This window comes from Babylonia areolata, chromosome 5, assembly GCF_041734735.1.
Source record: "Babylonia areolata isolate BAREFJ2019XMU chromosome 5, ASM4173473v1, whole genome shotgun sequence".
NCBI classification, from domain to species: Eukaryota; Metazoa; Mollusca; class Gastropoda; order Neogastropoda; family Buccinidae; genus Babylonia; species Babylonia areolata.
The window spans coordinates 4,634,062-4,658,592 of NC_134880.1; the positions used below are offsets into that span (position 1 = coordinate 4,634,062).

Sequence of the window (24,531 nt, forward strand, 5' to 3'; positions counted from 1 at the left end):
AGGCAGCCTGGAAGATGTGTAACTGGGACTGTCTGGACACCATGATGAAACTGGTCTGTACCGGCCTGTTGGTCTGTGGAAATCATGTCCAAGTCACCAGGCTTTGGTTTCTTTCAGCTTCGAGTCATCCTTCGTGTGTCATTCTGGAATGTACACCAGAAGTTTCCTGTTGAAATACGATTGTTTTACAAAGTTAGAAATGATAAAAGGTGGTGAAAAATCGAAGGTACTTTTAGATGAAGATGAAGCAACGTTTGGAGTCTGACTCTTTGTCAAGTCCAAGACTCAGAATGTTGTTTTATTTTTATCTTAACTCACTCAGTACGGCCAGTCCTCTCTTCTCCTCTACACAGACCCCTCGGATGTCCAGTGGGTGTCTGAATGACCCAACCTTTAGCTTCCATCGTCAGAATTGTGGTATTCTTTGTCAACATTCACCTCTTCAGTATAAGAGCCTTCCGCTTGCAATATTTTGAAGATGGTAATTGGGGTGAAACGCTGTTAACGTCGTCTCTTTCGCCGTTCGTATGGAGAGAGTTAAGGTACCTTTGATTTTTCTCCACCTATTATTATCTTTAACTTCATTTTAAAAGGTCCAGCAGTCACCAGTTTTTCATCTTCTGTCAAAGACATAGTATGCCTGGCCTTAAGATTGCTGTCTTCCCCATCTGTGTTCTCTGTCTTTAGTTAGTTGGGGGTTGTTTTTTTTTTGTCTTTCTTTAGTTGTTCAGTTTCTTTACTTTATTTCCTCCTTCCTTCCTTTCTTCTGATGATATGTGTGTTGATTGTTGGTTTGTGTGTATTTGTGTGTTGATGTGTGCCTGTCTTTGTCGATCTGAGTGTATGTGTGTTGTGTACGTATGTTGCTGTTTGTTTTGGGATTTTGTTTGTTTGTTTGTTTTTTAATGATTTAAAAAAAATATATATATCCTCCTTGAGTAGCTGAAGTGAACTGAACTGAACTGTATTTTTTTGTTTTTTTTTTATGATACTGCTGGTTGTTTTTGAATATATGAAATGTTCGTATATATGCTTCAGTGCAATTTTGTGATATCTCTTGGAATGCTAGATATTGTATTTGTATTGTGAGCATGAGTAACAAGACCACATGTTAATTTCTCTTGAGAGATGATGAAGTCAGCTCGACTTTAGTGTGTTGATATGTCACTGTGTTTGTGTGTTGATGTGTCACTGTGTGTGTGTGTGTTGATGTGTCACTGTGTGTGTGTGTTGATGTGTCACTGTGTGTGTGTGTGTTGATGTGTCACTGTGTGTGTGTGTGTGTGTTGATGTGTCACTGTGTGTGTGTGTGTGTGTTGATGTGTCACTGTGTGTGTGTGTGTTGATGTGTCACTGTGTGTGTGTGTTGATGTGTCACTGTGTGTGTGTTGATGTGTCACTGTGTGTGTGTGTGTTGATGTGTCACTGTGTGTGTGTTGATGTGTCACTGTGTGTGTGTTTGTGTGTGTTGATGTGTCACTGTGTGTGTTGATGTGTCACTGTGTGTGTGTTGATGTGTCACTGTGTGTGTTGTTGTGTCACTGTGTGTGTGTGTGTTGATGTGTCACTGTGTGTGTGTTGATGTTTCACTGTGTGTGTGTTTGTGTGTGTTGATGTGTCACTGTGTGTGTTGATGTGTCACTGTGTGTGTGTTGATGTGTCACTGTGTGTGTGTTGATGTGTCACTGTGTGTGTTGATGTGTCACTGTGTGTGTTGCTGTGTCACTGTGAGTGTATGCATGCCTACACTGTGGGAGCAACAGGATATTGGAACGTGTATATATATATATATATATATATATATATATATATATATATATATATATATATATATATCTTTGTATGTACGTGTGTGGAGTTGGGGGTGGGAGATATGGGCGTATGTGTGTGTGCTTGTACAAGTAAGTGTTCATCTCTGTGAGTGTGTGTTTGTGTGTGTGTGTGTGTGCCGTGGAAGCTGCGATACGTAGACTAGAAATGAGTGTGTGGAGGAGGGGGTAGAGGAGGTGCAAGGTAATGTGTGTGTGTGTGTGTGTGTGTGTTGGAGCTCATGTACGTTTATATGTATTTGACTGTGCTTTCATATGTGCTTGTACAAGTAAGTGTTCATCTCTGTGAGTGTGTGTTTGTGTTTGTGTGTGTGTGTGTGTGCCGTGGAAGCTGCGATACTTAGACTAGAAATAAGTGTGTGGAGGAGGGGGGTAGAGGAGGTGCACGGTAATGCGTGTGTGTGTGTGTGTGTTGGAGCTCATGTACGTTTATATGTATTTGACTGTGCTTTCATATATGTGAAACTGCATGTCTGGTGCATTTCTGTTATGCATGTGTGGGTGTATGTGTGAATGTGTGTCTTCATTTTTTACATTTATTTGCTTATTTATCACCATTGTTGTCTTATTTATTTATTTATTTATTTTTTTATTATTATCATTTTATTAGTATTACTAATATTATTACTACTACCTTTTTCTATATTATAATTATTATTTATTTATTTATTTATTTATGCAAGCTTATCTATTATTTATTCCCTCGTTTTTTGTTTTTTTTTTGTTTTTTTTTTTGTTGTTTTTTTTTTTTTTGTTTTTTTGTTTGTTTTTGTTTTGTGTGTGTGGTTGTGTGTGTGGTTTTTTTTTTTTTTTTTTTTTTTTTTTTTTTTTTTTTTTTCCCAAGGCCTGACTAAGCGCGTTGGGTTACGCTGCTGGTCAGGCATCTGCTTGGCAGATGTGGTGTAGCGTATATGGTTTTGTCCGAACGCAGTGACGCCTCCTTGAGCTACTGAAACTGAAACTGAAACTGCTGTGTCACTGTGTGTGTGTATTGATGTGTCACTGTGTGTGTGTTGATGTGTCACTGTGTGTGTGTGTTGATGTGTCACTGTTTGTGTGTGTTGATGTGTCACTGTGTGTGTTGCTGTGTCACTGTGTGTGTGTATTGATGTGTCACTGTTTGTGTGTGTGTTGATGTGTCACTGTGTGTGTGTGTTGATGTGTCACTGTGTGTGTGTGTTGATGTGTCACTGTGTGTGTGTGTTGATGTGTCACTCTGTGTGTGTTGATGTGTCACTGTGTTGATGTGTCACTGTGTGTGTGTTGATGTGTCACTGTGTGTGTGTTGCTGGTCACTGTGTGTGTGTGTTGATGTGTCACTGTGTGTGTTGATGTGTCACTGTGTGTGTGTTGATGTGTCACTGTGTGTGTGTTGATGTGTCACTGTGTGTGTGTTTGTGTGTGTTGATGTGTCACTGTGTGTGTGTGTGTGTGTTGATGTGTCACTGTGTGTGTTGCTGGTCACTGTGTGTGTGTGTTGATGTGTCACTGTGTGTGTTGATGTGTCACTGTGTGTGTGTGTGTGTGTTGATGTGTCACTGTGTGTGTTGCTGGTCACTGTGTGTGTGTGTTGATGTGTCACTGTGTGTGTGTGTTGATGTGTCACTGTGTGTGTGTGTTGATGTGTCACTGTGTGTGTGTGTGTTGATGTGTCACTGTGTGTGTTGATGTGTCACTGTGTGTGTGTGTGTGTTGATGTGTCACTGTGTGTGTTGATGTGTCACTGTGTGTGTGTGTTGATGTGTCACTGTGTGTGTGTGTGTGTTGATGTGTCACTGTGTGTGTGTGTCAATGTTTCGCTGTGTGTGTATTAATTGGTTGATTGATTAATTGATATGGATACTTATATAGCGCTTATCCTCGGTCGGAAACCAAGCTCTAAGCGCTTTACAAACACGGGGACATTTGCACAACAGGCTGCCTACCTGGGTAGAGCCGACTGGCGGCTGCCACTGGGTGCTCATCATTCGTTTCCTGTGTCATTCAATCAGATTTCAGGCACACGCACATACACACTCAAACAGACGCAACATTTTATGTGTGTGACCGTTTTGATGTGACGCTCTGTGTATGTGTGTGTTGATGCGTCACTGTGTGTGTGTTGATATGTCACTGTGTATTGATGTATCACTGTGTGCATTGATGTGTCACTGTATGTGTGTGTTGATGTGTCACTGTGTGTGTTGATGTGTCACTGTGTGTGTGTGTTGATGTGTCACTGTGTGTATTGTATTGATGTGTCACTGTGTGTGTGTATTGATGTGTCACGGTGTGTGTTGATGTGTCGCTGTGTGTGTTGATGTGTCACCATGTGTATTAATGTGTCACTGTGTGTCACCATGTGTATTGATGTGTCACTGTGTGTTGATGTGTCACTGTGTGTGTTGTGTCACTGTGTGTCACCATGTATATTGATGTGTCACTGTGTGTGTTGATGTGTCACTGTGTGTATTGTATTGATGTGTCACTGTGTGTATTGCATTGATGTGTCACTGTGTATTGATGTATCACTGTGTGTATTGATGTGTCACTGTGTGTGTGTATTGATGTGTCACTGTGTGTGTGTGTGTGTGTGTGTGTGTATTGATGTGCCACTGTGTGTATTGATGTGTCACTGTGTGTGTTGATGTGTCACTGTGTGTCACTATGTGTATTGGTGTGTCACTGTGTGTCACTATGTGTATTGTATTGATGTGTCTGTGTGTGTGTGTCACTATATGTGTTGATGAGTCACCATGTGTATTGATGTGTCACTGTGTGTGTTGACGTGTCACTGTGTGTCACCGTGTGTATTGATGTGTCACTGTGTGTGTGTGTGAAGGAGAAGCCCAAGACCAGCAGCTGGCCGGTGTGCATTGGACACATCCTGATGGCAGCCAAGGGCAGGGTGAGTTCATGGTGGTGGTGCTGTGTCACTGTCCGCCTTCCTCTGCATTTTGTTGCTGTAGGTTTCCCTCTTCTGTCGTTCAGACTGTCACATCACAGGTGAGACAGTGTACAATTTTGCCCCCAACCCCCAGCCCACCACCCTCACAGCTTTTGAATTTTAACAAATTTTTAGCGGCAGTGTTCTTATTCATGCACTCATATTGCCAGATCTGTTGAAGAAGTACGTAGTTTGAAACAGCTTTTGGTGTGTTTGAATGTGTGTGTGTGTGTATGAAACAAAAAGAGTGTGTGTGCTGGTAAGCTAATTTTCTTCTTTAATATTTTTTCCTGTGAAAACTGATTTTCCTGGGGTTTTTTGTTGGGTTTTTTTTGGGGGGTTGGGGTTGTTTTTTTTTTTGTCTGTCAGGCAATAGTGACCCTTTTACCTCCCCCTTCCTCCACCTTTGAAAAAGATATTTTCAGCATACATGGTGAAACTTGAAACATGGCTCAGTGTGCATGCTTTGACGTGTGTTTGAAAGTGAAAGTGTTCTTCTGCTTCTCATTGGTTTATTGTCAATTCACTACAAGGTGATTTAGAGCATGTAGGCACTCGTTCTTTACAGCACACGCATACACGCTGATGCAGTGGGACACGCTCATTAAACCCTGGAGGCTGGTGCTGCTGATCGCCATTCTCCACTTTAGCCTGCCTAAACTGCTGGGTAAAGGAAGTCAGTCGAGCTTAACTCTCTCCATACGAACAGCAAAAGAGATGACGTTAACAGCGTTTCATCCCAGTTACCATCATCAAAATATTGCAAGCGGAACGCTCTTATACTGAAGAGGTGCATGTTGACAAAGAATACCACAATTCTGACGACGGAAGCTAAAGGTTGGGTCATTCAGACACCCACTGGACATCCGAGAGGTCTGTGTAGAGGAGAAGAGAGGACTGGCCGTACTGAGTGAGTTAACTTCCTTTCTCACTGGCACATGAAGTTTTGCTCCAAAAATCAAACAGTTTATGGGTTTTTATCCAGTTTTTTCTGTTGTTATGGTAAAACATCACAGGCTTACTTCACACTAAGTGCTTGATGAAATTATGATGGTCTCTTGCAGCGAATTCAACCCATTAAAATTTGAACTTATGATTCATCCGATAATTCTTGGGAAAGTGAAGGAGATAAAATTTGCAGCTACTTTGGAAAAAGTGGCAGACATTTGAATCTAGAAGACAGCCCACAACCTTCAACATCGACAGAAGCTAACATTTTACTATTTCTGTTTTTAATTTAAAGTTACAAGTAAATTATTGCATCCCTCATTTGGAGACTTCAGCAACTTGTGTCAAAATTATATTTCAGTCATAATGTGAAGTTTGGTAGGTATTGGTTGAGCAGTTGTATAAATTTGTGCCTGAAGTGAAGCACTCCTTCCCGTTGATGCAGCCAGGCCAAAACATGCCAGGCTGGGGGGACTGCACAGGTAGAAGACCTTAACTCTCTCCATACGATTGGCGAAAGAGATGACGTTAACAGCGTTTCACCCCAATTACCACCATCAAAATATTGCAAGCGGAACGCTCTTATGCTGAAGAGGTGAATGTTGACAAAGAATACCACAATTCTGACGATGGAAGCTAAAGGTTGGGTCATTCAGACACCCACTGGACATCCGAGGGGTCTGTGTAGAGGAGAAGAGAGGACTGGCCGTACTGAGTGAGTTAAAGGGATGAAAGGGTAAAGAAAATCCCTCACAGAAACCTGAGCTAACAGCGTAGTGGTGTGTGGCAGTGTGGAAGGGTTCCCTCACAGAAACCTGAGCTAACAGTGCAGTGGTGTGGGGCAGTGTGGAGGGGTTCCTTCACAGAAACCTGAGCTAACAGCGTAGTGGTGTGTGGCAGTGTGGAAGGGTTCCCTCACAGAAACCTGAGCTAACAGTGCAGTGGTGTGGGGCAGTGTGGAGGGGTTCCCTCACAGAAACCTGAGCTAACAGCGTAGTGGTGTGGGGCAGTGCGGAGGGGTTCCCTCACAGAAACCTGAGCTAACAGTGCAGTGGTGTGGGGCAGTGTGGAGGGATCAGGTGACAGTGATGGTTTCAGAAGGAGCAGGACTTCCTGCAGCAGCTTCAGGTGGCCCGACAGAAACAGATGGGCCCTCTGTCCGCAGCCAGCATGGAGATGGGGTCCTACCTCCGTGGGTACGAGTGCATCCTCAGGTTGGTGCCTCTCGGCAGTCTTTGATTAATATGGATACTTATATAGCCTCTAACCTCTGAGCGCTTTCTTAACACGGGGTCATTTGCGCAACAGGTTGCTTACCTGGGTAGAGCTGACTGACGGCTGCCACTGGGTGCTCATCAGATTTAAGGCACGCACACATACCTACATGGCGGGGTAAAAACGGTCATACACATAAAAGCCCATTCATGTACATACAAGTGAATGTGGGAGCTGCAGCCCACGAACGAAGAAAAAGAATTATGAACACCTATAGGCAGCTACCAGGCAGCTCCACTGCAGTAAAGCAGGCAGAAAAGAGTTTGGTCTGTGACTGAAGACAGGCACGATATTCATATGTACAATTTCAGTAACAACAGTGATAAAGATGTGACTCAACAGATGACAGACATCATTTTCTTGTGTGTGGCACAGTTGTGGAACATCCTCCAACTTTGACTGACTCTCATGAGTCTTTTTAAATGTGTAAGATGACAGTGTCAGCAAATTGATAAGTTTGTGATATATGTGTTTGTGGTGTTTTTAGTTAAAGTGTGTAAGTTGATGGATATGTGCGAGTAGGGGTTTACATAATGTTTGAATCACCTGAATCTCTTTATTTTTGACATAGTGCTTGATATGCCAACTACCTCTATGCTGCAAGCACATTTGTTTTTTGATACTTTTCTATAAAAAAAAAAAAAAAAAAAAAATTAATAAAAAACTTTCTGTGATGGCACTTGCATCATTTTTTTGCACTCTGAACTGACGGCTTGTGCTGTTTTGTCAGACTTCACATGCTGAGTGAGATTGAGGAGTACTTCCGTGTGTGTCACGACTTCCCCGCCCCCTCTGAGGACAGCAGTGAGCCCAGCGGCCGATGCTCCATGCAGGCTCTCCTGCAGCAGTGGAACGCTCGGCTTCAGATGGCGCAGGTGGGTTGGTGGCTGTGGTGTGTGCAGACTGGGGTGGGGAACGCTGCTGGTTGTTACACTGGAAAAAGTGGGTTTGCTGTCTTTATTTATTTATTTATTGTATTTTATTTTATTTTATTTTGTACGCTTATAGTTGACTTCATCAAGTTTTTGCGCCTTATACATATTATTATTAGTAGTAGTCCTTTTTTTTTCTCTCAAGGCCTGAGTAAGCGCGTTGGATTACGCTGCTGGTCAGGCATCTGCTTGGCAGATGTGGTGTAGTGTATATGGATTTGTCCGAACGCAGTGACACCTCCTTGAGCTACCGAAACTGAAACTGAAACTGTCTGGTGCTGATGCTGTGGGTCTTGCATGCATGCATGCATGTTCACACTCAGATGGGGCACATGCTCACAGGCATGTGTGCATACGTACGCATGCATACTCATGCACGTACACACATGTATCTGCTCGCAAACGCATGAAGGAATCAGCTGTATGCTCTGTGAATGACTGACTGTGCCAGAGTTGGGAAGTTTTTGTTTATTTCTGTGTGGTAGCCTCTGACCACTTTTCAACGCATTTCCTAGCAACACAGATTCACCCTTGGTTAACGTTTTATGGGCCTAACTTTTTGTTTCTTTCTTTGTTTCTTCTTCTCCCTTTTTTTTTTTTATTGTTTATACAATGGCAGCAGTTATGCATATGCATAGAACAGTCAAATGAGAGACAGACAGACAGAGCTGACACAGTCAAGAAGCTGTTAGCAAATCCACTGGTGTTCTTCAGTTGCCTAACTTTCAAGTTGACACTGTCAAGAAGGTGCTAACAAAACTACTGTCATGTTTCAGTTGTCAAACATTCCAAGTTTCAAGCTAATACAGTAATAATAATGATAATAATAATGGTATTTATATAGCACTGAATCTTGTGCACAGACAAATCAAAGCGCTTTCACACCAGTCATTCACGCACATGCATAACTCTAAAACTGGAGAAACTGAAGACAAGGAAGAGGCAGGGAAGGGAGGCTATTTTGGGAAGAGGTGGGTTTTAAGGCCTGACTTGAAAGAGCTGAGTGTGGAGACTTGACGAAGCCAGAGAGGAAAATTCCATGTTTCAAGCTGAGATAGACAAGACGGTGCTAACAAAACTACTGTCATGTTTCAAGCTGACACAGTCAAGAAGGTGCGAACAAAACTACTGTCATGTTTCAAGCTGACACATACAAGAAGCTGCTAACAAAACTACTGTCATGTTTCAAGCTGACACAGTCAAGAAGGTGCGAACAAAACTACTGTCATGTTTCAAGCTGACACATACAAGAAGCTGCTAACAAAACTACTGTCATGTTTCAAGCTGACACAGTCAAGAAGGTGCTAACAAAACTACTGTCATGTTTCAAGCTGACACAGACAAGGTGCTAACAAAACTACTGTCATGTTTCAAGCTGACACAGACAAGGTGCTAACAAAACTACTGTCATGTTTCAAGCTGACACAGACAAGAAGGTGCTAACAAAACTACTGTCATGTTTCAAGCTGACACAGACAGGAATGTGCTAACAAAACTACTGTCATGTTTCAAGCTGACACAGACAAGGTACTAACAAAACTACTGTCATGTTTCAAGCTGACACAGACAAGGTGCTAACAAAACTGTCATGTTTCAAGCTGACACAGACAAGGTGCTAACAAAACTACTGTCATGTTTCAAGCTGACACAGACAGGAAGGTGCTAACAAAACTACTGTCATGTTTCAAGCTGACAAAGACAAGGTGCTAACAAAACTACTATCATGTTTCAAGCTGACACAGACAAGGTGCTAACAAAACTACTGTCATGTTTCAAGCTGACACAGACAAGAAGGTGCTAACAAAACTACTGTCATGTTTCAAGCTGACATAGACAGGAAGGTGCTAACAAAACTACTATCATGTTTCAAGCTGACACAGACAAGCTGCTAACAAAACTACTGTCATGTTTCAAGCTGACATAGACAAGAAGGTGCTAACGAAACTACTGTCATGTTTCAAGCTGACACAGACAGGAAGGTGCTAACAAAACTACTGTCATGTTTCAAGCTGACACAGACAAGGTGCTAACAAAACTACTGTCATGTTTCAAGCTGACACAGACAAGGTGCTAACAAAACTACTGTCATGTTTCAAGCTGACACAGACAAGAAGGTGCTAACAAAACCTCTGGTTTGTTTCAGTCGTCGTTCCGCACACAGGAGCCAATACTGACGATGAGGCGAACGCTGCTGTCACTGGGTCACAGCCATGCTGACAACACACTGGACACCACCATCGGCAAGTGGTGGCTGTGGAGTGCCAAGGTCGCCAGAAAGTAAGCTGCCTTTCCTCTTGTGCTTGTACTTTAATTTTTTTTTTTTTTTTTTTTGTACGCTTATAGTTGACTTCGTGAAGTTTAACTCTTTCCATACGAAGGGCGAAAGAGACGACGTTAACAGTGTTTCACCCCAATTAACATCATCAAAATATTGCAAGCGGAAGGCTCTTATACTGAAGACGTGAATATTGACAAACAATACCACAATTCTGATGACGGAAGCTAAAGGTTGGGTCATTCAGACACCCACTGGACAGCCGAGGGGTCTGTGTAGAGGAGAAGAGAGGACTGGCCGTACTGAGTGAGTTAAGTTTTTGCACCTTATACATATTAATAGTAGTAGTTCTTTTTTTTTTATGTATTTATTTATTTATTTTATTTTATTTTATTTATTCAATAAGTCATTGTACAGTTTTATATCATAAAGATATATTTCGGTGTTAAAACAAATCAGAAAACAAGTTTGCATGTTTGAAGTAATTATTAAACTTTAAGAAAAATGAAGGCATTAGAATATGTAATTAAACTGAATACAATTTATAAAAAAAAAAAAAAAAGCAAGCATGCCAGAATACCTTTTACAATTTGTGACAATAAATAAAATTCTGTGAGAGGAATTAGTTGTATGATGTTTAGAAAGTAATCTTGCAAGCGATAGATATTTGTGATACTTAAAAAAAGAACAATTCTTAAAATTATTAGGATTGAAATTACACAAATTATATTCAGAATTATCAGAATTACAATTATATGCAGTTCAGAAAGTGAGCTTGAGGTGCTTTAGGTATTTATACAGCTTCAGAAATGATAAATCAAAAGCATTCAGGTAATGGAATTAGAAATGCACGCTATTTTCTGCAAAACAAAAGCAGTTTGAGGAGAGGAAGGTAATTAATGCTTTTTTGTGTGTGTTTGTTGTTGTTCTTTTACTGACAGTATGTAGCAGTTTCTCAGCCTGTGTTTCATCATTTTTAACTGGTTACAAATTGATGGTTGAAGGACTATAGGTCAAACACACAAACAAACAAAAAATTGCAAATTTGTTGACAGGGCGGGCTATTTGCAGACGTCATATGGCTGCCTGCTGCATGCCAGTTCCTACAGTCTGCCTGAGTTTTTCATAGAAAAAGCCAAGTGGCTTTGGGGGAAGGTGAGGTTGACGGGATAATTCATCTCTGATGTTCCGTGTGTTTCTTTTTCTTCTCTTCTTCTTTTTTCATGGTTGGTTGTTGTTGTTTTTTCTGTTTCATTTCCTTTAAGAATAGTGGGAAGAAGGGGTATTTGTGATGCACTGTACTCTCTGAACACAGGGGCCCTGGACACTAACACTTAACATCAGTGTGGGGAAAGCAGTCGGTCAGGAAAACTAACAACGCAGGGTGCTATGATCAAACCACAAGCACACACATGCACACACACACCGTAATCAAGACACGCACACACACGCACGCACGCGCGCACACACACACACACACTGTAATCAAGATGCGCGCGCACACACACGCACGCATGCACACGCACACACACACACACACACACACTTATCTAGGGGCCAGATTTGAACTGAGATTTTGTTTCAGCAAAATGAATTTGGAAGGGAAGTTTATTCTAGATGACAATAACCAGGTATGAACAGACACGCTGTCCTTGTAATTTCTGTGTTTGCTGTGCCATTCTGATCTCTGGTTGTTTGTTTTTTTGTTATATATAGCATTGTTCTGCACCAGCCATTTCCACTCCTCTACACTCTGTCTTTTTTCTGAAGTTTTGTCTTTTGTTAACTCTCTCCATATGAACGGCGAAAGAGACAACGTTAACAGCGTTTCATCCCAATTACCATCATCAAAATATTGCAAGCGGAACGCTCTTATACTGAAAAGGTGAATGTTGACAAAGAATACCACAGTTCTGACGACGGAAGCTAAAGGTTGGGTCATTCAGACACCCACTGGACATCCGAGGGGTCTGTGTAGAGGAGAAGAGAGGACTGGCCGTACTGAGTGAGTTAACATGTGTAACCATCATGCATGTCAGACTGTCAGCATGAAAAGTCATTAAACAGCACTGAAGAAGAACAAGTCATGTGGCAAAATGTGACATATGCTAACATACAGATCGGCAAGCAAATGAATATTTGGAAAAATGAAGAACAGATCAATCAGCATTGACTCGCTAGCTGTCTGATTGACTGTGCTTACAGACATGACTGAGGGGATACCCGTGCATTGATGATGAAAGACAGGTTAGAGTCCTGATGAGACATTGAGATACTTCTTTCTCTGATCTCTGTGCATCAATGATGAAAAACAAGTTAGAGTCTTGATGAGACATTGAGATACTTCTTTCTCTGATCTCTGTGCATCTATGATGAAAGACAGGTTAGAGTCCTGATGAGACATTGAGATACTTCTTTAAAAAGCTCTGATCTCTGTGCATCTATGATAAAAGACAAGTTAGAGTCTTGATGAGACATTGAGATACTTCTTTCTCTGATCTCCATGCATCTATGATGAAAGACAAGTTAGATTCCTCATGAGACATTGAGATACTTCTTTCTCTGATCTCTGTGCATCTATGATGAAAGACAAGTTAGAGTCTTGATGAGACATTGAGATACTTCTTTCTCTGATCTCTGTGCATCTATGATGAAAGACAAGTTAGAGTCTTGATGAGACATTGAGATACTTCTTTCTCTGATCTCTGTGCATCTATGATGAAAGACAAGTTAGAGTCTTGATGAGACATTGAGATACTTCTTTCTCTGTGTTTATGGGATTCAACTTCTGTGTTCAGTCATACATTAAGCAGGCTTTTCCAAGTGATTTTTTTTTTTTTTTTTTTTTTTTTGCAATGTAGGCATCCATATTCCATTTTCATGGCTGTTGGGTATGTTCATGTTTCCGTAACTCACAGAACACTGACATAGAATATCATCAACCTATGCAATTGATCGTCTGTAAGCGTGTATACATGAAGGGTGGTCAGGAACATCAGGTCTACACATCTGTAAACCTTGGAGGTAGGGGAAACAATCTACACCCCCCCCCCCACCCCCACCCCCCACCCCGTGAACCCACCAAGCACTGCCAGGGTTCAAACCATGGACCCTCAGATTGAAAGTCCAGCATTTTAACCACTGGGCGCCTATCTCTTTGAGATACATGAGGTGAGGAAAGTAAACTGTGAACACTGACGTTGTCCACAGGACGAGAAAGACTCGGCCCTTCTGTGTTTGGAGAAGGGCATCACAGAGCACTTCACCTACCTGACTCCGGTCCAGTGTAATGCCTCCATCGACAGTGAAGAAAAGAAACAGGTGTATGCACAGGTGTGTTATTGATGCTGCCGTGTATAGTGAAGATTAGAAATATGTGTATACACAGGTACAGGTGTGTTATTGATGCTGCCCTGTATAGTGAAGATTAGAAATATGTGTATACACAGGTACAAGTGTGTTATTGATGCTGCCATGTATAGTGAAGATTAGAAATATGTGTATACACAGTTACGTTATTGATGGCATCGACAGTGAAGAAAAGAAACAGGTGTATGCACAGGTATGTTATTGATGCTGCCGTGTAGAGTGTAGATTAGAAATATGTGTATACACAGTTACGTTATTGATGCCATCGACAGTGAAGAAAAAAAATATGTGTATGCACAGTTATATTATTGATGCCATTGACAGTGAAGAAAAGGAAGAGGTACATGCACAGTTATGTTATTGATGCCGCTATCTATAGTGAAGGTTAGAAATATGTGTATGCACAGGTACAGGTATGTTATTGATGCTGCTATCTATAGTGAAGGTTAGAAATATGTGTATCTACAGGTACTTTGATGCTGTTATCTATAGTGAAGGTTAGAAATATGTGTATGCACAGTTACTTTATTGATGCCATTGACAGTGAAGGTTAAACAGAGCAAACCATAGGCCTAGTTTGCATCAGTTTGACATGGTAAGTATATGTAAACACCAAACATGGAGTATAATGCAAACTCCTCCTTTATGTTATTGATGCCATCGACAGTGAAGAAAAAAAAAGAGGTGTATGCACAGTTACGTTATTGATGCCGCCATCGACAGTATTAGTATTGTCTTTGTTGATATAGATATGTGTTTTATGTATTTATTTTTTCTTCTCTTGTTTGTCGTAACATGCATTTGTATGCTGTAGTGCACTATTGTATATGTGTTCCATGTGAGGCTTAGAGCCCATTACATGGCAAGTTTCCATCACACATAAGTACCATAAGTGGAGTGTTGGCCTAGAGGTAACGCGTCCGCCTAGGAAGCGAGAGAATCTGAGCACGCTGGTTCGAATCACGGCTCAGCCGCCGATATTTAATCCCCCTCCACTAGACCTTAAGTGGTGGTCTGGACGCTAGTCATTCAGATGAGACGATAAACCGAGGTCCCGTGTACAGCATGCACTTAGCGCACGTTAAAGAACCCACGGCAACAAAAGGGTTGTTCCTGGCAAAATTATGTTGAAAAATCCACTTTGATAGGAAAACAAATAAAACTGCATGCAGGAAAATTTTTTTAAATGGGTGGCGCTGTAGTGTAGCGACGCGCTGTCCCTGTGGAGAGCAGCCCGAATTTCACACAGAGAAATCTGTTGTGATAAAAAAATGAAATACAAATACATATAGTATTGTTATGTTGTTGTTGTATGGCTATAATGCACTATTGTATATGTGTTGTTCTATGTGAGGTGCTTAGGGCCCGTTTTCTGGGGAGTTTGCACTATATAAGTACAATATATTATGAGTAGTACTATTATTATTGTTACTGTCATTAGTATTAGTAGTGATATCACTATTATAATTACTATCATTATTATTATTGTTATTATTTTTATTACTGTTATTATTACTTTTTAAAAATTATCAATTCAATATTATCATTATTACAGTGACATCTCCTTCAGTCCCTGTTGTTGTACGGCTGATACTGTAAGGAGACGTCCAGCCTGTTGCTGCTTTTTTTATTATCATTATTATCATCATTACAATGACATCTCCTTCAGGCCCTGTTGTTGTACGGCTGATACTGTAAGGAGACGTCCAGCCTGTTGGTGTTTTTTTTTTTTTTATTATCATTATTATCATCATTACAATGACATCTTCAGGCTCTGTTGTTGTACGGCCGATACTGTGAGGAGACGTCCAGCCTGTTGGTGTGGTTTTTTTTTTTATTATCATTATTATCATCATTACAGTGACATCTCCTTCAGTCCCTGTTGTTGTACGGCTGATACTGTAAGGAGATGTCCAGCCTGTTGCTGCTTTTTTTATTATCATTATTATCATCATTACAATGATGTCTTCAGGCCCTGTTGCTGTACAGCCGATACTGTGAGGAGACATCCAGTGTTGGTGTGGGTTTTTTTTTATTATCATTATTATCATCATTACAATATCTTCAGGCTCTGTTGCTGTACGGCCGATACTGTGAGGAGACATCCAGCATGTTACTGCTTTTTTTTATTATCATTATTATCATCATTACTATGATATCTTCAGGCCCTGTTGCTGTACGGCCGATACTGTAAGGAGACATCCAGCCTGTTGCTGCTTTTTTTTCTTATCATTATTATCATCATTACAATATCTTCAGGCCCTGTTGCTGTACGGCCGATACTGTGAGGAGACGTCCAACCTGGAGAGCAACGCCATAGTGAAGCGCTATAAGGACGTGATCGACATCGCCCCCGAGTGGGAGATGGGCCACTTCCAGCTGGCTCAGTACTACGAGCGGGTCTGCACTGGTATCCTCTGCGACAAAGATAAGCCAGAGAAACAGGGGTAAGCTGCCTGGAATCTTTCTCTCTGTGTGTTTTTTTGTTGTTGTTTTTTTTCTCTTTGGTATAGGGCCCAATCCCATGAATATCAGAAATGAAGATCGTTGGTGATAAGCCAGAGAAACAGGTAAGCCTCCTGAAATCTTTCTCTCTGTGTGTTTTTTTTTCTCTTTGGTGTAGGGCCCAATCCCATGAATATCAGAAATGAAGATCGTTGGTGATAAGCCAGAGAAACAGGTAAGCCTCCTGGAATCTTTCCCTCTGTGGTTTTTCCTCTTTGGGACGGGGCCCAATCCCACAACCACCAGAAATGGAGGCTGTTGGTGATGTGTTCAGCAGTGCAGCGCCCCCCAGGACCAAGCCGGGTCACAGGACCAGTGACAGTGGTTGTGTTCGAGGTGTTCTTGCTTTTTCTAATGTCTTCTTTTTCTTTGTTTTATTTATTTGAAGTGTAGGAGGTGGTTGGACAATGAAATTAGGAATGAAAGTGAGAGGGAGAGATACAGAGGTGGTGCTTGGAGGGGAGAGGTGTAAGAAATATTTGATAAGTTATATGATGGCATAATGGGTTAAGAAATAGTTGATTTGGTGTCATATACTGTACCATGTCAAACTGATGCAAACTAGGCCAATTGGTTTGCGCTGCTTGGCCAAATTTCGCGCGGCGAACAGTGAAAAGACGACCCGTCTTGCCCGGTCCACTCTTAGTCAATCAAACACCTCGAAGCTACAAGCGCTGAATCATTTCCTTTGGCCAAGTCTCTCCATGCCATCGATTCAGTCAAATGCTTCAGTGTTTTTACGAAGTCATTCAGCTCTCTTGAATCATGTTTTTGGTCTCGGTGTAGCAGTCTGTTTGTGCCCCCATTGGTTTTTACAATTAGGTAAAAAAAAATCTGGCGAGCCTAGATTAGTCTCAGGGTCAGTGTAGACTAGCTTTAAATTACCTCTGGGGAGTTAAAACATTAATCCACCCCGGTCCCCCTGTTGAATTTTGCACCCCTTGTAATAAGTGAATATAGGGTTCATTCTGTGCTGACCCCAGGAAGTAAATTTGGCCCAGCTGCAATTTGTACAGGTTATCAGAGTAGAACTCTCCCACGTTTGCTTCTGTTAAGTTACAGTGGAGGGGAGGGGGTGTCAGTGAAAGCTAGCCCAGAACAACACCCTTTGCTTTTTTTTTTTCAATTGATTAAAGCTTAGACACAGGTCAATGTCTAAGTGGGGTGTGGGTCAACCTTGACCAGACAAAAGATACCCTGGGAGGGTTGCTCAAGGCGAGTCAGAGGATTCTTCTTTTTCGCTTGTGGGCAGCAATTCCCACATTCACTTGCATGTAGGATACACGAGTGGGTTTTTATTTGTATGACCGTTTTTACCCTGCCATGTAAGCAGCCATACTCCGTTTTCGGGGGTAGAAGCCAGAGAATGACCCTGGGGTAAAATCTAGGGGGTGTGGGGGTGGTGGTGGTGGTAGTTTTATGCTGTTACTTCAGTGTGCGTTTCTTCTTGGTGGTGTGCAGAGACTTTGCCTCGTCCATGGTGCGTTACTTTGGCAACGCGCTGAAGTACGGTAACCAGCACATCTACCAGGCCATGCCACGCATGTTGTCACTCTGGCTGGACTATGGCGCCACCGTCAGTAACGCGGAGCGCAAGGAGAGGTCCAAGGCCCAGACGGCCAAAACACTAGCTTTGAGAACACATCTGGCTCGAATAAATAAAGTTAGTTTGTGTGTGTGTGTGTGTGTGAGAGAGAGAGTATATGTGCATTTGTGTGTGTGTGAGAGAGAGTATGCGTGTGTGTGTAAGAGTATGCGTGTGTGTGTGCTTGGGTTTAACATCTTTTAACTTTGAATTGTTATGGGGTAATATTCGATGGTGTATATGTGTGTCTGTGCTTCGATAAGTGTGTATGTATGAGCGAGAGTGTTGTGTATGTCTTTGTGAGTGTGTTCGTGTGATGGGTAGCATTTCTTTTCACTTGTGAACTTGACAACAAAGCAAAGAGCACAACAACATGATCAGGAAAAAGTTAATGGGAGACAACCCAAGTTGGTGCACCCTGCTCTAAACTGTTTGAAGGTGGATTGCATCCCTGCAGTTGTGTTCTCTCCCCCTGACCAGGGACATGGAGGGGGCAGTTCACACAGTAAAAAGTTAACACTCCTGGAGTTGTCCCTTCTGTTGGTTTCTTTTTCAAGAAGGTGTTACAGCATGCAAACTGCACCACATACACTTCTGTCAGTCGTGTACTGGAGAAAGAATACAATTGAAGGGATGCAACTCATCTGCAAACCTTCTCTCCTTCCCTAGACTTGGTGTACCTGTGTGGTTGTTTCCTATTGTCTGCCCCGCCCCCACCCCCACCCCCACCCCCACCGCCACCCGTCTGTCAGCCCATGAAGGAAAACAGGATGCGCCAGGTTAACCCGGCAGGTACACTGCGGCAGAAAACAGCGGACAGAAAGGGGTTAAAAAAACAATAAAAGCACTTTGCATATGGAGACGCAGTCACACATGCATGCGCCTGGCAACACACTTGTTACGACGCACACGTATGCTAGCATTTTGTAAACCACATGTGGGTTGAAAGCGCTTGAAAGTATACATGCATTTCCCAAGAGAAGAGAGGAGTTATTTCACACAAGTTGAGCAAGTCAAACTGGAAGAAGAGATCTTATTATTATTCTTATCTTATGTATCATGTTAGTAAATAGTACCATTTGTTGTCATTGGAAAAGACGAAAAGCCTAGTTTTAAAGCAAAAAAAAAAAAGGGGGGGGGGGGAAGAAAGAAAAGGAATTAAAAGAGAAGAACAGCCTGGACAGACCAGAAACTAACATGTACACAGTGATGCTCAGAGTCTGTGGTGTCTTGTGTTGCAGCTGATGACCCAGATGATTGACGTGCTTGCCCCATATCAGTTCTTCACCGCCTTCCCCCAGCTGGTGTCACGCATCTGTCATACCCAGCCTGACGTGTCCAAGATTCTCCAGGTGACTCCACACTTCACACACACACACACACACACACACACACACACACACACACACACTAAAGCAGGCATGACACAAGAAAGCTGGCATGCACACACACAGACAGAGCTTACAGGTCAGGTTGTCAGTGAAGGGCTGTCACCTCACTGTGATAAGACAGAGCTTACAGATCAGGATGTCAGTGAAGGGCTGTCACCTCACAGACAGAGGTTACAGGTCAGGATGTCAGTGAAGGGCTGTCACCTCACTGTGATAAGACAGAGCTTACAGGTCAGGATGTCAGTGAAGGGCTGTCACCTCACAGACAGAGGTTACAGGTCAGGATGTCAGTAAAGGGCTGTCACCTCACAGACAGAGGTTTCAGGTCAGGATGTCAGTGAAAGACTTTTACCTCACTGTGATCAGACAGAGCTTACAGGTCAGGATGTCAGTGAAGGGCTGTCACCTCACAGACAGAGGTTACAGGTCAGGATGTCAGTAAAGGGCTGTCACCTCACAGACAGAGGTTTCAGGTCAGGATGTCAGTGAAGGGCTGTCACCTCACTGTGATAAGACAGAGCTTACAGGTCAGGATGTCAGTGAAGGGCTGTCACCTCACAGACAGAGGTTACAGGTCAGGATGTCAGTGAAGGGCTGTCACCTCACAGACAGAGGTTACAGGTCAGGATGTCAGTGAAGGGCTGTCACCTCACTGTGATAAGACAGAGCTTACAGGTCAGGATGTCAGTGAAGGGCTGTCACCTTACAGACAGAGGTTACAGGTCAGGATGTCAGTGAAGGGCTGTCACCTCACAGACAGAGGTTACAGGTCAGGATGTCAGTGAAGGGCTGTCACCTCACAGACAGAGGTTTCAGGTCAGGATGTCAGTCTCCATTCTGTATTTGGACTCCTTCCTCTTGGCATTGCATTACCTTTGACCAGTGGTGACTGCACTTCAGACCCATACCACATGGATCTCGTTTCATTAACGTTCAGTTTCTCAAGGAGGCGTCACTGCGTTTTGACAAATCCACATGCTCTGCACTTCATCTGCTAGGCAGATGCCTGACCAGGGCCCGTATGCACGTCAAACCCGATTAGCTTATTCGCGTTTAGGGCTTAAACGCGGTTAGCTATTCGGAGCTTAAACGTGATTAGCCCCTCTCCGGTTTTGGTATGTACGTCGCCCTATTCGCGATTGAATAGCTCTCCGCGTTTACGGGGCAGGACACGGCGCGCTATTTATAGATTCTTTGGAAAACCGCGGTGCAGCAGGCATTGCTTTCGGTTTAGACATACCCTCCCTCGTGGAACTACCGCTGGTACGTGCTTCGTCGGTTTTCGTCAGTTCCAGTTTTTATTGTTTGTATTACTTGCCATGGAGAATTCAAAGCGCACTAGGAAGCCAAATTTCAGTGCTGATGAAATTCTAGTATTTCTGGAAGAGATGCAGGTGGAACGTGCGCTGTTATTCAGCAGTTTGAATCCGAGTGTAACCAACCCTCAGAAGACAGATACATGGAAAAAGATAGCCGAGAAGGTGAAGGCGTGCGGAGTGGCCGTTCCACCTCGTTTGTCAGCTCCCAAATATGTTGCCGCCTAAACCTGAACTTTCGGAACAGGTCATGGTCATCATACAGGTCAAACGGGTTCTTTCTGTCACGAAAGATGCGGTTTCTTCGCAATTGCCGTCGCTGTCTCACTTGGAAAAACATCAATGCCGCCATATTTATCCGCGTTTAGGCTCGCTATCTGACCCCCGAGGCACCGATAACTTTATCCGCGTTTAGCCCAGTCGGATAGCTTATGCGTTCTGACGTACATACCAAAATTTGCGGCCTATCCACCCGAATAGGCGCTATTCGCGGATAGCCCTCTATCCGGATCGACGTGCATACGGGCCCAGCAGTGTAACCCAGCTTAAGTCTTGAGTGCATACATACATATTTGTGTACCTAATCAAAGTGCACTTCTTCTACAGAATTTTGCCACAGATCAACCCTTCTGTCGCCATGGGTTCTTTTTTAGTGTGCCAAGTGTGTGCTGTACACTGGACCTCATTTTATCGTATCATCCGAATGACTAGACGTTCAGTTCGAATCCCGTTCTCACCCTTTCTCCAACGTTTGACTGGAACTGAGCGTGTAGTGATTCAGGTGAGACAATAAACCGAGGTCCCCTGTTCAGCGCGCACTTGGCACTGAAGAAGAACCCACGACACCGAGAGTGTTGGCCTCTGGAAAGATTCTGCTGCAGAAATCCACTCTGATAGGTACACAAACGTATATGCATCCACTCAAGTCCTGACTAGTACACAAATATATTTGCATCCACTCAAGACCAGACGGAGCATGTTGGGTTATGCTGCTGGTCAGGCAACTACCATGCAGATGTGATGCAGCATATATGTCTTCAGTTTCAGTTTCAGTAGCTCAAGGAGGCGTCACTGCGTTCAGACAAATCCATATACGCTACACCACATCTGCCAAGCAGATGCCTGACTAGCAGCGTAACCCAACGTGCTTAGTCAGGCCTTGAGAAAAAAAGAAAAAGAAGAAAAAAAAGGTGAATAAATAATAGATAAGCTTACATAAATAAATAAATAAGTAAATAAATAAATAATAATTATAATATAAAAAAGGTAGTAGTAATAATAATAAAATAATAATAATAATAATAAATAAATAAATAAGACAACAATGATGATAAATAAGCAAATAAATGTAAAACATGAAGCATATATGGATTTGTCCAAACGCAGTGACGCCTCCTTGAGAAACTGAAAGTAAACTGTTGACGTGTGCTGTGTTTTCAGGAACTGATTGCCCGCCTTCTCTCCCACTTCCCTCAGCAGGCCATGTGGATGATGATGGCTGTGTCCAAGGTAACAACCACCATCTTCCTCTTTCATTTCTTAACTTAACTCCTTCAGTGCCCCAGTACAGAAATTGCTGTCCCCTTCCGGTGGGCAAGAAAAATGCCCCAGGACAGAAATTGCTGTCCCCTTCCGGTGTGCAAAAAAAGTGCCCCAGGACAGAAATTGCTGTCCCCTTCCAGTGTGCAAAAAAAAGTGCCCCAGGACAGAAATTGCTGTCCCCTTCCAGTGTGTAAAATAAAGTGCCCCAGTACAGAAATTGCTGTCCCCTTCCGGTGTGCAAAAAAAGTGCCCCAGGACAGAAATTGCTGTCCCCTTCCAGTGTGCAAAAAAAAATGCCCCAGGACAGAAATTGCTGTCCCCTTCCGGTGTGCAAAAAAAATGCCCCAGTACAGAAATTGCTGTCCCCTTCCGGTGTTCAAAATAAAGTGTCCCAGGACAGAAATTGCTGTCCCCTTCCAGTGTGCAAAATAAAGTGTCCCAGTACAGAAATTGCTGTCCCCTTCCGGTGTGCAAAATAAAGTGTCCCAGTACAGAAATTGCTGTCCCCTTCCAGTGTGCAAAATAAAGTGCACCATGATGAAATTTCCACCCACATCATTGTAGGAATTTTTCAATCACAGAATCATTAAATTGATGTGAAGTTGTCGTAACTGGATATTGTGTTCCTTTTCCTTTCAGGAAAGTATTGGTTATATATACTATTTTTTAGTAGTTTGTGTGCTAGAATTTTTTTAATAATTAATATTAACCTTCATGATTGTTGTTCAACCATCTTTGACATTTGTAAATGTATTGATATTCACCTTTGTTTGTTGTCAAGATTGTTGTTCAGCCACATTTGACATTTGTAAATGTATTAATATTCACCTTTGTTGCCAAGATTGTTGTTCGACCACATTTGACATTTGTTAGTGTATTAATATTCACCTTTGTTGCCAAGATTGTTGTTCGACCACATTTGACATTTGTAAATGTATTGATATTCACCTTTGTTGTCAAGATTGTTGTTCAACCTCATTTGACATTTGTTAATGTATTGATATTCACCTTTGTTGTCAAGATTGTTGTTCAACCACATTTGACATTTGTTAATGTATTAATGTGCATGTATTTGAATGTTACCAACCATACAGTTGTGTGTTGATGTGTGTCTCAACAGTCATCGTATGCCATGCGCTCACAGCGGTGCCATGAGATCTTCGCTGCAGCAAAGTTAGTAATTTTTTTTTTTTTTTTTTTTTATCTTTTCTTTTTTCCCATTTATTTCATTCAGTTCTAAGGTATGATATGGTAAGCAACATATTCACTTGCTTGATTTGGGATATGTTTTGAAAACAACAAAATATAATAGAGATATTCATGCATATAGCGGGAGAAAAGAGAGAGGAAGTGGGTGAACGAGGGGGCTGGGGGGGAGGTGAATACATAAATGTATTGGGGCGAAAAAGACTTATATTGATTGATCAGTGCATTCATGTACAAGTAGGACTCAGTTACATTGCCATGGGCTGACATAAAGACTGCAGTGACAAAACTTATGTTTTGTGCATTGGAAAGTATAGGGTAAACAGATAATCATGTTGTGAATGTTGACAGGTCCAAGGGGTTAACTTTTATTCATTTTTTCAGTTGAATACTACTTGATCAAGAAAGCGAGCGTGCGTGAGTTGTTGCGTATTTCCTTTTGTCAAAGTGGCAGAAATTAGAAAATGAAATAAAGTTTACAACAGAAAGTATCGGGAACATTTCACCGGGGATGAATAGAGAAGGCACTTTTTTTTTTCTTTTTTTTTTTTGCTGCCCCATCATCTGCACCGTTTTAGTGGCATTACTCCCACGCCGCTCATTTAGATTCCCCCATACACGGCCACACCCGGGTTCGTCCATCAGTTCCAGCGTCGGCAGTCCGCAGGGAACCATCGATGTTAGGTCGCCAGGAGGCCACATTGTTTTTCTTAGCTTGTTATTTGTGTTCTGCAACATTTAATGTTTTGTATTCATCTTAAAGCATAGTATATTATCTGTATTTCTCACATTTGCATTCAGAAGTAAAGATTTTAGATGAAGACTACCAGTCGAATGGCATCAAAATGACACTTGGTATCAATGTTTAATGTGTTGCAATGCATGTGTGATGACATGGTAAATAATATCTGGAACACCATTTCACTTGAAAATTGAGTCTGTGTCTGTGTTGTACACATTTTGTAAAGTGAAATGTATATATTGAGTCTGTGTCTGTGTTGTACACATTTTGTAAAGTGAAATGTATATATTGAGTCTGTGTCTGTGTTGTACACATTTTGTAAAGTGAAATGTATATATTGAGTCTGTGTGTGTGTTGTACACATTTTGTAAAGTGAAATGTATATATTGAGTCTGTGTCTGTGTTGTACACATTTTGTAAAGTGAAATGTATATATTGAGTCTGTGTCTGTGTTGTACACATTTTGTAAAGTGAAATGTATATATTGAGTCTGTGTCTGTGTTGTACACATTTTGTAAAGTGAAATGTATATATTGAGTCTGTGTCTGTGTTGTACACATTTTGTAAAGTGAAATGTATATATTGAGTCTGTGTCTGTGTTGTACACATTTTGTAAAGTGAAATGTATATATTGAGTCTGTGTGTGTGTTGTACACATTTTGTAAAGTGAAATGTATATATTGAGTCTGT

General features: G+C 42.0%; 1 protein-coding gene across 2 annotated transcripts in view; it reads left to right on the forward strand.

Moving 5' to 3' along the window:
* Window positions 1-24,531, forward strand: part of LOC143281882 (serine/threonine-protein kinase ATR-like) — a 153,259-nt gene that overhangs the window by 99,182 nt on the left and 29,546 nt on the right. For both annotated transcript variants that reach the window (XM_076587156.1, XM_076587157.1), the window contains exons 47-58: window positions 1-53; window positions 4,651-4,716; window positions 6,802-6,917; window positions 7,709-7,853; window positions 10,054-10,187; window positions 11,241-11,340; window positions 13,396-13,518; window positions 15,814-16,001; window positions 17,521-17,722; window positions 18,886-18,996; window positions 21,792-21,860; window positions 23,014-23,066. The exon at window positions 1-53 is cut by the window's left edge and continues 38 nt beyond it. In XM_076587156.1, the coding sequence (XP_076443271.1) occupies window positions 1-53; window positions 4,651-4,716; window positions 6,802-6,917; window positions 7,709-7,853; window positions 10,054-10,187; window positions 11,241-11,340; window positions 13,396-13,518; window positions 15,814-16,001; window positions 17,521-17,722; window positions 18,886-18,996; window positions 21,792-21,860; window positions 23,014-23,066 (1,360 nt within the window). The remainder of the gene's footprint in view (window positions 54-4,650; window positions 4,717-6,801; window positions 6,918-7,708; window positions 7,854-10,053; window positions 10,188-11,240; window positions 11,341-13,395; window positions 13,519-15,813; window positions 16,002-17,520; window positions 17,723-18,885; window positions 18,997-21,791; window positions 21,861-23,013; window positions 23,067-24,531) is intronic.